The sequence below is a fragment of the Thunnus albacares genome, chromosome 1, assembly GCF_914725855.1.
Source record: "Thunnus albacares chromosome 1, fThuAlb1.1, whole genome shotgun sequence".
NCBI classification, from domain to species: Eukaryota; Metazoa; Chordata; class Actinopteri; order Scombriformes; family Scombridae; genus Thunnus; species Thunnus albacares.
Window position 1 is genome coordinate 31853254 of NC_058106.1, and position 14514 is coordinate 31867767.

General features: G+C 40.4%; 1 protein-coding gene across 2 annotated transcripts in view; it reads left to right on the forward strand.

The window, feature by feature from the left end:
* LOC122984622 (CD151 antigen-like) overlaps window positions 1-11942 on the forward strand; it is a 28787-nt gene extending 16845 nt beyond the window's left edge. For both annotated transcript variants that reach the window (XM_044355192.1, XM_044355200.1), the window contains exons 4-8: window positions 5810-5884; window positions 9093-9197; window positions 9919-10077; window positions 10323-10409; window positions 10535-11942. In XM_044355192.1, the coding sequence (XP_044211127.1) occupies window positions 5810-5884; window positions 9093-9197; window positions 9919-10077; window positions 10323-10409; window positions 10535-10594 (486 nt within the window). In that variant the 3' untranslated portion in view covers window positions 10595-11942. The remainder of the gene's footprint in view (window positions 1-5809; window positions 5885-9092; window positions 9198-9918; window positions 10078-10322; window positions 10410-10534) is intronic.
* The last annotated feature ends 2572 nt before the right edge of the window (window positions 11943-14514 follow it).

Here is a 14514-nt window from a genome sequence, read left to right on the forward strand (position 1 = left end):
TTCCCATTCACTCCTATTGAAGCCTGCATGACAGACAAAGTCAAGCATGTGTTTCCTGTTTCGGTGCGATCTCCAGCCGGCTCAGGAGGATTTGCAGGTCAGACTTCACCAGCTACAGGGCTCCTCGCAGTTACTGTAACAGATAGACTTTCTGCATGGCCTGGCGTCGCTAGCGCCAACCTGGAGAGCCAGGGCGCTGTATTTCATCAGGCCCCAGACCTGAAACCAATCCAGCTTGATTGAACCTGCTTGGAGCCAAAACTCCCAACTGGTCTTGCTCTCAGAGTCGACACATATGCCTCTCCGCTATGACAAGCTAACAGTACAAGGAGAAGATGTACTGCATTACAAAAACTCAAACATTATATCCAATATTTCTATTAAGCAGTCCTGTACATTAATGTGCAACAGTGGACTAACTTACCCAGAGATATTAAAGCTGCAGCTGGAGTCACGACTCTGTCCTCCTCACAAAAGTTCTGTCAAATTTTCACTCTTTTAGCTCTGGTTTCTTCTCCACCATCTCCTGAGAAAAATACAGTTTCTGCCTCTTTATCTTTATCTCCCAAGGGACAGTATACATAGAATAATAATCATTTGTAGAATATTATCGTCTAAACGAGGAAAATAACAATTTGTAAAAACATACGACCCCAGTTAATGACTTTTTTATAATCGTCAATGTGTCGATTTAGTTTAAATTGTCAAACAAAAGGACAAACGTCCAACTGGAGCACTCATTCCTCCACCTCCACTCTCACTCTCTGTCTGTCTTTCTGTTTTCGCTTGCATCTGTTTTTTCTTATCAGACTCTTATTTGTTGTTTCTTCCTCTCTACTGAATTTTATTTGTCTGAGGCAACAGGCTGGCAGAGCTGCAAGCAGAAGCAAAGGTTAAAGAGATCACTGCCTCATATTTCATTCCCGTCAGGCTGCTCAGCTCGCAGCCGGCCTGTGCTGCAACCTGACGGCTCTTTCACGACTTAGTTAGGACCGTCGCTCTTAACACCGAGCGTTTATTCAGCCTCATGGTAGAGTCTCATAGAATAATCTTTCAGGTTTCAACAAGCGCCAGACGAAAAAGCTGCTGATACAGTGTTGTGTTCATTTAAATTTCTACATATTCTATGTGGTTTTTAATAACATAAAGGTGACTAGATCGGGGATGTTCTTGTGTTGTCAGTAGTCCAGATTATATAGTCTACAGTGTTTTGTTCATGCTTCGTTTGAAATCTCTGCACACCTTCTCTGTGTGTGTGTGTGTGTGTGTGTTTTTTGAATGCGTAGTGCATTCTGAGGAGTTGAGATTACAGCCATGAATCACAGAGAAGGAATGAACTTGTCAGGAGGGAGTGGGGGGTGGGGGGGGGGGGGGTATAGCAAGAGATTGCCAAAGATGGAGAATGGAGTTTTGTGTGCGTGTGAATGTGTGTTTGTGTGTGTGTGTGTTTGCGTGCGTATCTGTTATATCCGCGCATCAACAGAAGCGTGGAGCGACATCTTGTTACTACATCTTGGAAGCATTAGCATTTTTAAGTCATTAGAACGCCGACACCCAAAATATTTTATTCATGGATTTCAAATCGTCCATAAAACTGCAGCTGACATCTCTCGGTTTTATTGTAGAATGAATCTGATTATATAATTTATTTATTTTTTTTATACATCCAACTGCATTTGCTGATATGGGTGGATCGAGTGCAGTGTTTGCTGCTTGTTATGACACCAAACAGAAAACGCTGGAGGCCACAGTTAAATCTCATTTTATACTAGTCGTATTTATTAGCAGGCAGCTGATATGAACTATTGTGTGTTTTCCAGGAGTACTGACAATAAAATCTGACATGATATGAACGTAGCATTAATAAAAGCATGCACGTCTCGCACCTCCACCTGCTGAGAGGAGGTCGTACATCACAGGGTTTCACACAGTAAAGAGCGTCTCTGCTAACGTTAAAATAAATAAAACACACTTTTATGAAACATAATGTTAAGCTTAAAGGAAAACAAGCAGAGTCGCTGCATGGAACAGCAAATACAGTGTATTTAATGAGCGGGGCGATTATTTTAAAGGGGACTTATCATGCTATATGTCATTTCTGGATGTTGGATGTCTGTGTTAAACATTCGGATCAGGTCTTAAAGAGACAGGAGCTAAAACGGCCTGTTTCAGACAGAGGCTGAACTGAGGGGCTGCATAAAGGACCAGTATAAGATAAACTGTAAATCATGTAAAGATATTCCAGTAGAGCCTCAGAATCTAAATATAGACATGTGCATGATATGTCACCTTTAAATACATCCTTTAGTAACCAACTGAATAAAGAGATACGTCATGATTCGTCCGATTTGGCTCAGCAGGCGATTAATTAATCAATCACAATGAACATTCATTTGGCAGTAATTAAGAGCAGCACAGGGTTTTTACAAGCTGAGAGGAGTGGAGGCAAATGGTTAAATCACCCACAATCAGGTGGTATGTTTGAGTAAAAAACATGCTGCACTGCCAGCGAGACACCAGACTGAGGTTAGTTTGATATTCACCAGCTGCTGGACACACTTTATTAGAGTCTGCATCAAGTTGAAGTGAGTTTAAAGTTTCTATTGGCTATCCACTTGCACAATAATACTCTTAGCAGTCTAGCCTTTGAAAACCAGCACGTGTCCAACAGTCATTTGTCTGATTAAGGTCACCTTCAGTGTGACACTCAACTCCTACTTGCTCAGTAATTGTGAAGGCAGCAGCTAACTTCTAATGAAGTCTGAAATAGAAACAAAGTTGAACATGAAGCTGCATACAAATGTGTTGTTCCTCGCCGCTGCAGTTCCATGTTGTTTCTTTGTGTGCGCTGGATGCCGGTGGAGATGCATTAAGATGAAGGAAGGAAAGAAGTTAGAAGAACTCAGGAGGAAAAGTCCAAATATTGTCTTAACAACCTCAGCAGGATGAGTCTGAGTTGACCATAAGATGTTAGCTCATATGCAAAAAAAAAAAAATGTGTAGTTTAGCCAGGAAGCATTAGCGCAGCACACTGAGGATTGTGAAGCCAATGCATGGCTTAAAAAAAGGGGGTTTTGTACATATGAACCTGCTGAGAGTCATTTTGGCAGTAATTACACTGTGCTCTTAAGTCGCCCGGGAGAAGAATGCCAGCTCAGACATAAAATGAGTGTGTCTGTGTGAGGGAGTGAGCCGGAGATCATGAGGAGTCCTCTGGAGTCGCTGCAGTCAGTAATTCAGCTGCCTCAGTCTCAACAGTCAACAACAGGTTCTCTGTCACACCCTGTACACATCACTGTCCCTGTGTGTGTGTGTGTGTGTGTGTGTGTGTGTGTGTGTGTGTGTGTGTGTGTGTGAGACAGAGAGAGAGAGAGAGAGAGAGAGAGAGTAAGCAAGTATTGAGCCTTGGAAGATATCCTTAAACTACCTCAGTTGTCTTTATTTTCAAACTAAACAGTTTTTTTCTGTATAAATGTTTGCAAGACATCAGCTCACTTAGTAGAGTTTGTGCCTTAATGACAAAATGACTAAAGTCTAAATTACTATTACTATTTATGGCTATTTTAAATAAAGATAAATGTATATTGTTGTCAATTTAAAATCAATCAATTGCAGGAAAGTGTTTATCTTGATTAGTGTGATACAGTGACACAGACTATTGTCCTCCTGCTTTGATACATTTCTGTTCCTGTTCAGCCAGATATTGAAAACATCCGATAACTATACTGGCAGATATACATTTTTACATGAACACATTTATGGCAGGTCTACCACATATATTTATGAAGTTGTATGACTTGTGATACCAACTCTGACAGTAAAAGTAATTTTATGATGGAAATAAAGTCAAATGGTAAAATTCACAAGCTTAATTAGTATTAAAAAAAAGTTATTAAAGTATACAATCCAATCCAATGTATATGCCTATACAGATATATTTGAGATTAGCCCAGTTGACTCAGATTTAAGGATCAGTATCATGTGGAAATGTTGATGATTTTATTTGCATTAAATCTCGTCATGAGAATTAAGTTTCTGTTTAAATCGTCACAGGTGAGTTAATCGTTTAATCTGACTTCTTTATATGTGTGTATATCGATATCTCCTTCCCCGCTTCACTGCAAACCTTCAACAGAGCATCAAACCGCATCTCTGAGTCTGTTCAGCATTCAGACAAGGAGCCACTCAGAGATCTAATCAGCCTGAGCTATCAAATCAAAGACCAGGTCCACTTTACCGGGCTGATTTTCCTCTCTCTGATAGCAAGCAGGCCAGAGGAATTTGGGTCAAGGTTTTGGTTCCAATACTATCTTTTTCTTGTCTTTTTAATTCTGAAGAAACCTGGCGTGAGGAGCAGACCGGTCCCCTCTACCTCCCACGGGCCCGGTCACGATTCAGATACCGACGATAAACTCACTTAAAGGCACAGAGTGTGAGATGTGCCACCATGCAATGACTTTGAGCAAAAGAAACTGAAAAATCAATAGAAAACCAGAAGAAAGCACAGATGGGTTTTTACTTAAACTTGCTTAACTTTGAGTTTTGTCATTTGTTTTCAGGTCTCTATGTGCTGGCAAAGTACATGTTACTAGTTTATTAGTTACACCTGTAAAATGTAATGAAATCCAGAACATCAGCCCTGCAATGAATCCTGCTTTTGTGAAGCTTTTTTTAGGCTGTACTTTTTGATGCTGTTGTCTTTGATTTCATTTTATTTACTTGTGAGAGGTTGGAGGAATATCAGACACATCTTTAAAAAAAAAAACTCTGCTTCATTCAGTGTTTAAGGATTAATTTGACGGTTTTCTATTAGATATGTCAAATTAAAATCTTAATCATCACTTCTCCGCTAATTAATTAAGCATTTTATAGTCTTGCTACGAACTCGCTGACCTCAGAGTTTAGACTCTGAAACTAGTCTGTACCTCTAGGCAGTCAGAATTATAGCCCGACCAATACAGGACTTTCCAGGCTGATACTGATGTTGATATTTGAGAGTTTACAAAAATCCAATAAAAATATATCAGTAGATTTTGTTCTTACACAACTCATAACAAATATTTTTAACGAGGTTCCCTTGAATCATTATTATTTTTAACCAATGTGACCCCTAAATGTACTCGACAGGATGTTTTATAGTTGAAAAATAAGCGTAATTTATCGACTGACATGTACACTTCTTTTCTCATTTATTCTTTTATCGAATGACTGCACACACCAATATTTCAATTATAAATTAACAGCCCAGTTTTGAAACCGCCGCTCTCTTAATCTCTCTAAATATATTTTTCATAGTTATCTATAAGAAAACCAGTGATGCGTCATGTGGACACGACTCTGATGTCATTTTATTTGTTGGTATTCTTCTCTCGTTGTCAAACACAAAGACGTTCCGAATAGGGTTGTAAACGTTTGCAGGAAAATCACTCAGTAGTAAAGTAACTGTAAAGAAAGCAGAGTCCATTCGGCTCCCACAGCTCCCATCTTCTACATCCAGAGTTACATCAGCCAAAACTTCATCTTCACCTTCATCTCTTAACTCTGTGAGGAAAAGGTGACTCGACCCAAATTCTAAATATCTCAAGATTTTACATTATTTATACACATGTATTGTAAGTGTTTGTTTCAAATTGTTTTAACTCGTATACTCTGTTTTATGTGTATTTATTTTATATTTTTATTTATATTATATGTTCATCTGCTTTGTGTTTTTATCCTGTGTTACCCCGCTGCCCTTTGGGGACAAATAAAGTTATAAATGAATTTAAATATATTTTCTTCTTCTCTCTCTCTTTCTCTGTGTCCTCAGTACTTTGTCCTGCTGCTGTGTATTTTCCTGTTGGAGATCCTGGCCGGCGTCCTGGCTTATATCTACTATCAGCAGGTAATCCTCCCCGGACCAATAAAAAAAAAAAAAAAAAAAAAGTCCTCTCAAATGACTCCCAGGATTTACAGTATATGTTAGGTCGTATGCGTGGAATGATGGAAGCCAGCTGACAAACAGGGGAGGGCAAGATATTGATTTCCAAAAAGAAAACAAGATATTCAAAATGAGACACAGAGATTAGGATTGAGTAAATTAATTGTATTAATACTATTACTATATATTAATACTATTACTTTCTTTTTGTCTTCTGGAATACACATTTTAAATAATTTCTCCATTTTATTCACTTTACCAAAACTATTCTGGGTGGACACAAGTCTATTATAACACAGAAAATCTTCATCTAAAATTAAAACCTAATGTCTACCTGTTACAAGGATGATGTACTCCACTAAAAAAAAAATCAATACAGTGTGCTTGACATATGTTTTGTCCCTCTTAATCTGAGCACGTAGTCAAAAGCATTGTCATAAAACACAGGACACCGCTTCAGTTCCCGCGTGGCATGAACTGCGCTGTAATTTTAACCACGACAAAAGCAGCATGATGAATGAGATCGCAGAGAGGAAATAGTATAAGACGGCCCATTAAAAATACAAATATCAGACTGACCATATTACTCGTGGTACATTTAGTCCAAATGGAATGAAAAATGCCTCCAGTAGCAGACATAATAAGTCTGGATGCATTGTGTCAGAATCAATTATAAGCTTTTTTTTTTATGTTTTTGAATTGAGCAGCTCACCTCCCTTATTTCACAAACAAAGAAATGAAGAACTCGACTGACACAGGTTAATGAATAAAGAGGATCCTGCTCAGCATCCTGAAATGATTATTTTCTTATCTCATGTGCTGTGCTTAATGTAAAAACCAAACTACAGCTGACATCCTCTCTCAGCACATTTCAGTTGTTATAGTGTAGAGTTAGGCTGACTGCACTGCATGCAGTTTCAAATGAGAGGATTTTTTTTTTTGTTCTTTCTTCCTCTTGTAATATTAACATGACACTGCTTCTCCACCAGCATCAGTCCCACCCAGACTAGTCTTAAGGCCCGGTGGCTTGTAGCTCAGCAACAGGACTTTTCTCAGTCTAGAGGTGCACTGCTATCATTATAACTGCCTCATTCATAATACACAAGTCGTCTGAACACGAGCAGTCACTGAGCTCCATGGCTCTCTCGCCTCCTTCCTAAAGCTCTGTCTCCTTTATTCGCTTCAAAGGGTTCTGAATCATGAATTATGCCTCTCCTTTTCTCTTCCACTGTTCTTCCTCCCTTCTTATTGTCCCCTTTTCCCTCCTCTCTGGTAATGAGTCGTGATGATTGTACATTTGCTTTTTATTTTAAGATGCCAAACACCTAATTTAAATATTTTCTAACTCACAATTAAAACATTTGGCAGACTGATGATTCTCCACAAGGGGGAGCTGTTCAGTCATTGTCAGACCAGTTGTACACGTAACACCCTGCACCACCTAGTGGAGAAAAAAACAGCTTCAGCAGTTCTTGTAGATGTGGAAACATCAGTTTTGCCTCCTACGAGCAAAAAAGTATTGCAAAGTACATTTTGCAAGTTTGGAGAGTAAAACATGTCAAATATACACATAAAAACAAACACCTGGAGGCGTGATGTCACCCACTGGTTTGCATTGGCGCCTTTTGAAGCCCAGAGTTGCAGCTTAAGGTCAGCGCCATCTTTTCCATTTGGAGCCAGGACCTTCCAAATAAGGAGCGCAGGGTGTTGCCTTTCACACTCTGGAAACAAACCCCGCTACCTCAGACTGAAGCAAACCCTAGCTGACTGGGAACATTGAACAGCACGCACTTGGGCTAACATTAGCTACTTTCGCTAAATCATGCTAACAGGCCAGGTATCGTAATCAAGTAATATTGAACTTACAGAAATATTGTGACAATAGTCCGATTTAGTCCCGGAGCCAAGGAGAGCAGCAGGTGAGCCAACTGTCAATCACAGCTGTCAATCAACATCCACATGGCAGACATCAAAGCTACTGTTAGTGTTCAAAGCTTATCAACAGTGCAATAATTTTCATAATGACCACCAATCACACTTATTAGAGGGCCCAAATTTAGCATTTGAAAAAAGTTATCGACTTATTATTTCAAGAGAGATGCTGACACTTTTTGAATGGGAATCAGGTGGAGCCAGGGATTTTTTGGCACCAGGGATTTTTTGGCACCAGGGATTTTTTGGCTCCAGCATCTGGCGGTAGTTGCTGACATATTGCACCTAAAGTTACTTCCATTTTGGCTTCAGCTTCAAGCCTTGGCAGTTGCCGCTTGCGCCAGCTATGATAATAAAGATATTGCATCTGTAACTTTCGTTGCCTGCAGGTGGCACCAGTGTCAGACTGGTAGATGTTATTACCTTACTTGCCTGTAGATGATGCACATGGACTCGTCAACATCTTCAGTTCTAAACTGTCGCTGCCGTTACTTGCTGGCTAATACATGGTCATAGTTGAACTGGAACTGCATGTCTGTGACTGGAGGGTTCAGACCTGTGGCTTTAGTTTTACAAACAAGCAGCGATTTCCTCAATAGAGGCTTGAACTCAGGTTTATATTCATTTGTGTGTGTTTTGTGCATTGTAACCTAATACTTGTGTCCACTGCCACACCTGCTATTTCTGCTCATTGAGCCGTGTTAAATCTTGAATTGCTGTTTTCACTTCACTGCCGCAGCATTTCCCGGACTGTCAACAGGTGAAATGAAAAGCTGAACCCTTCCTTCCGCCCTGTTTCCTCCTCTCCTTTTTCCCTTCTTTCCTCTTTGTCTTCACCTCCCCGTCTCTCATCTCTCTCCATCCTCTCTTCTTCTCTTAATCATTCATTCCCTTGATATCTCCTTCACGCTTTGATTTACAGTGGTTTCCCAGCTGGCTTGTTGCCATAGAAACTGAGCCCCCCAGACCTCCCGCTCCTTTAGTGAGCGTTTTCTGCCACTGGTCTAGAGAACAAAAAAACACCCGACTTCCTCTGCCTTCCTCCCGTCCTCATCTGCTGTCCATGACGTGTATCGTCAAGAGAGCGATTAAATCCTGTGTGTTTATTAAAGTCGTCTGTAGCAAAAAATAAATCCAACAGTTTAATCACTGTATCATTTATGGTCATGGTCTGTGCTGGTCTTAGATGTTTGTGTTGCTATGTAGTTGGATATATCTGTGTCTTTGTGTCTGTGACCAGTTGAACGAGGAGCTGAAGCAGAACCTGAGGGAGACCATGACCCAGAAGTATAAACAGAACACCCATGATCACGTCACCAACGCTGTGGACAAACTGCAGCAGGAGGTAAGTCTCTACATACCTGCATGGATGCATACAACCACCAGTTTTACAGGGTGAAGGTTAATTCCTTCTTATCTTTTAGCACAAACTCAGAAATGTCAAGTAATTATTTACTTTCCTACTACATTTTCTATTTTTTTTTTACATCCACTCCACCCTGTTATAAGTGAACTGTGGCTTCTTCATCGGATGGAGTTTTGGTAACCGATCATCCCATCAGATTAGAGATTTTGGTGATGGGTGGGAGTCAAAACAAATCCGATTCCAGTCCCTCTGACTTCAGCTAAGCATGATGGACTCGTCTGCGCGCTCTGCTGTAATTTACCCTCTCTTTTGCTCATACCAGCTGACAGCACATGAAGGAAAGGATAAATCTGAGCAGCAGTTCAGACTTCAGTTGGTTTATTTTTTATGCTCAGTTCTTTTTTTTTTTTTTTTAAGTATGAGATGCCCCTGGCTATCAGATGTCAACATTTATTCTTTATTTTTCCTCTAAACTTTTCATTTTGAGTCATTTCCGATAATCGTTCTGGACTTCTACCTCTAACAAATAACACTGTTTTGCCTTTGTCAAGTAAAGTATTAAACTTTTTCAGCTTTTGATAAAAAACTGTGTTGATGATTTATGTCTGTGTCTTACTTTTTCTGTGATCATCGACTTTTATTCTGTATATACTTCTCCTCTGAAGCTAAAACATATATTTTCTTCTGTCTCCCCCGTCAGTTCAAGTGCTGTGGCAGCAACAGTTCATCCGACTGGGCCGAGAGCGTCTGGATCCGCTCCAGAGACGCAGAAGGCAGGATGGTGCCTGACAGCTGCTGTAAGACTCCCACCGAGCTCTGCGGCCGCAGGGACCACCCCTCCAACATTTACAAGGTTGAGGTGAGAGGATGAAGGGTGCTTGGGGCTGTGGGTTGAGTTTCCAGTGAGGGTCGGCACACTGGTCTGATCAATAATTTTGTCATGTCTCAGTATGTCAGTATGGAGAACTGCGCGGTCTATGAATAGCGGAAAAAGAAGAGCTGTCATAGCCAAACTGTATACGTAACACTTGTTTGCAGTGAGACTCCAGAAACACTCCCACATCAACTGATGCAACATGAAGACACACTTTGTTTTTCATTTAGGGTGGCTGCATCACAAAACTGGGGAAATTCATCCTGGACCATCTGAAGATCATTGGAGCGGTGGGTGTTGGGATCGCCTGTGTACAGGTGAGCAAAGAACTCTTATTTGTTAACTATTTCCTCGCACATAAACAAAGATATAGAAATGTACTGTATATCCTTTGAGATTGCACTTTTGCTAAATTATGTTTTTGTTTCCTTCCAATCTCCAGATTATAGGGATGGTGTTTACATGCTGCCTATATCAAAGTCTAAAGGCAGAGCCGTACTAAGAGAAGAAAAAGAAGAGACGAGTGTGTGTGTGAGTGTGTGAAGGAGGTAACTTCATCACCACATGCCATACTCAAATAGCCCATAGGTTCTTTTCTTTGCCTTGCACATAGGGGAAGGAAAAATTTGGCAAGGGATCAAATTGCACATCTGAGGAGCTCATTTTGGTAAACAAAGGGTGGAAAAACACTACAAGGTTTCTTGAAGTAAGGCACTCAAATTGCAGTCTCAGCTACATCTTCAAGATCACAGCACTGTGAGAAAAAGCCTCTGAGAGAGAAACTGATGGGAATTTTAACACAGATTGTATAAATTAGTGTAGGACAGCCTCTTTGGGACTCAACTGTTGTAGTTTTCTTCCATTCTGATTCCCTCGATGTACAATAGATTCATGTTAGTAGACCAGGTGCTGTACCTGTGAGTGGTGGAAAGATTAGTGGACTAAAACTGGCACTTGCCAGAAAATGTTAATCCCGGACGCAGCAGCTTTCTCTTTCCCAGCAGCACGGTTTAATAAGCCAACCTCTGGGGCCCACTTCAACTGCAACAGCATTTTGTTTCCATGTCAACTAGCCAGTTGTGCATTTTAATGTTTTTTTTTCTTTGATAGTGGCCTTTTTAAACGTTTGAACTGTTAGTTTTTATATTTTTTTAAACAATTATTTTCTGTAACACTTGAGATGCTTTCCTATGAGCTATTGCTGCCTTTATTGCCTAATGTGTCTTCATAGTGACATGTCAGTGTTTGATCATGCTCTTACTACAACTTTGCCACCTTAAACACTTGTAGAGAAGAACACAGTATCTACTAGAGTGAAGGTACACAAGTTTTAGTGCCTTGCTCAGTAGCGTAACATTGCCATTTTCCTGCATTTTAACCGTATATGACTGTTATGTATGAGATGTAAAGGCTGATGTGAATGAAGTGATTTTGTGATCGTGTTAATGATAGAAGCAGTGAAACTAATATTGCTCATAAGAAAGTGCCTCATGTTTCATTTTTACTGTCTACTTTTTTTTATACAAGGGATTTATCCACTGATGCCAAAGTTTTCAACAGTAACTTTGTGTAAGGACCTACTGTATCTTTTCCAGCCTTATTCTCATATCTACTGATGACTCTTTTTATTTAGATTGTTTTCATAAATATAGATTTTGTTTACTTTTCTATAGACCATAAATATATTATTGTATTTAACAGACACATGGTAGGAAACTTGCTGTTACTAATGATCTTTCTCTGTGTGCCTCAAAGACATCACTATATTAACTGCCTGTAATTCTCCTGTATTCCTGTCTTTGTGATAATCCAGGAAATATTTTAGTTTGAATAAACACAAATCAACAAAACAGTCTGCTTTGTTTGTTCTCTCAGTGAAGGTCAGGCAGCAGTTAACAACAACAACAGACAGCTCCAAGAATTTAAGATTAAGTTCAACAGATTCATATTCATAAGATCACAAAATGACAAATGGCAGCAGTGCGCCAATGACATGCAGTGTGCTTCACCTCACAGTTATCAGGTCGGGACATCCCAGAAACTGTCAAAAAATATTATTGTGTACAGATAAAACCAGGTGCCTTTAACCAGTGGCCCTTAAACAATTGGCACCAGCTTAAAGGTGCATTAGTGTATTAACCCAAAGTCAATTCCCTAATGTTACTGTTCTATGGCCATGTAGATTTGGGATGTGAGCCATATTCCTGACAGCTACTGCTGGAGTGTATTACCTATACCATGACAGCCTTATGGCCTATAATGGGAGTTATCTTGCTGTTTGGTGCAAGGCCAGCTCATTTGACCTCTTGCATTGTTGAGAGTGACTGTGCATCAGTGTCATTACTGCTACGGCAGCAGTTACTGTGTGCAAACACAGGGAGGCAGCACTCGCCAGGCTTTCATCATTAAACACCACACTGATGAAAACAGCTGGTGAGAGTGTGTGCAAAACACCCAGCGGCTATTGAGGATTACCCCCTCCCCAAACACACACACACACACTCTCTTGTTCCTAATTCTGAATGGCAGAAAAGCTTTAATATGGTTTCCCCTCCCCCCACAAAAAAAAGGTAAATGTGAAAAAACCTTGCACGCAATGACAGATGTCACATGGACTTGGAATTTCACCTGTTTGCATTTTTGTTATTGAAAAGCATACTATTCAATTATCTAAAATTATGCTTTTGAGTGAGCTTTGCGGCTAGCCAAAAGGAAATCAAATGGCAACCGGTCAGCTCGCAGCTACAGCCTACTAATTGGTTTCCATTGGGACTGCTAACAATCCAAATTAAGCCATTTCTCAGTTTGTGAAGCTTGCGGTGTAAAAACATTTCCCCTCTGTGTAACAGGCACACATGATGAAATGAAACAACAGAAATCAGCATGTATTGTCATAGTACCCCTTGAAGGTGCTCTCACAGCACACCTCGTGAAAGCTGAGTCATCCCTTGCAAAATGAGCGTGTACACTTTTTTTCTTCATAAGGGGGATGGGGTTTGGGAGGGGGAGTGGGGGTGGGGGGTGGGATTCAGCAGTTAATGTTTCCATTGGAGTGAAAGTAGTTCAACACATGGCAATTTTAACAGGGAGCTTTTCCAAGAAGCAGACATCTGTGGAATGCAAGTCGTCTGTCCTGCTCTTGACACAGCCGTTGCCTTTGCTTGTTGTCTCAGTTTGACTTTAAATAGATGACAGAAATTATGACAAGCCTTTGAACAACTAGTGTGTCCTGAGCAATTGTGCCCTGCTGATCAAAACCATAATAAATCTCCCTCCTCTTTCCCAGCTGTGCAGGCCTCCCTGCCTGTTCTGCTTGCTAACCGTGACAGGCTAACACGAGGGGTATGTTAATAATGCCAGTGCATGACATTTCCAAAGTACCTCCTCAAATACTCTACGCAGTTGTCCGTTCGGTGCACATGTCACCCACTACACCTTGGCCTGTTGGCCCATCCAGCAGAGAGGTAAGCTATTTTAAGTACTGGGGGCCTTTGTACACCCCTCACCTTCCCCCTTTTTTCCTGGGAGTTGAGGTGATTTCTGTGCCTACAGGATAAATAGACAACAGGGAGTTGTGCTTTAGTTTGTCTGCAGCTTTTGACAGCAAGAGGAACATGCAGGTATCTGTTCCCAGGGTCACCCAAGGGCAGGGGAAACCAAGGGCACAGAAAATCTGTGTGCGTGAGTATTATTTTAGATATAATTTTTTATAATTTTACTTTAAACCAGTTGACTGAGGATCGTTTGTCTGTTTAGACAGTTTCTGCTTTGGTTACACAGCAGTTACATTTCTCATGAGCTGAAATGGATCCTGTCTTCACCAGGTTCAGGTTAAGGTTGAGGTCAGGTAAGTATCATGGTTAAGTTTAGGGTTGAAAGGAAATGAATGTAAACCCCAGAGGTAAACACTGCAGTGGTTCCCAACCTGGGGTCAGGACCACCCAATGAGGTCATGAGATAAATCTCAGGGGTCATGAGGTGAATAACTGGATAGGAACAAAGAAACAATATTGTCTGCAACACAAAATTATGTTTATTTTTTCCAGATTTTGTTTTCATTTTCTTATGAATTAGTTGATGATTTTACCTAAAATTCAAATGAATCAATCCAAAAAGGAAAAATGTTCTTTTGTCTAACTGGCCACAATGTATAGACACATGCAGCCTGTGATAGGAGGGTACAAACAGACATTACATTGTTATAAGAGGTCACAAGCCAAAACGGTGAGGAGCCATTGAGCGACTATATGTCAAAGTGTGTGTGTGCATGGGCTTGTATTGCTATCTCTTTGAGGGCCAGTACTTGTTTTAAACCATCATAGCCAGGACATCTCTGCATTATGGGGACATTTTAGCCAATCCTCACCACTTCAAAGGACTATTTGAAGGTTAAGACTTGGCTTTAAGGTTAAAATTAGTTTG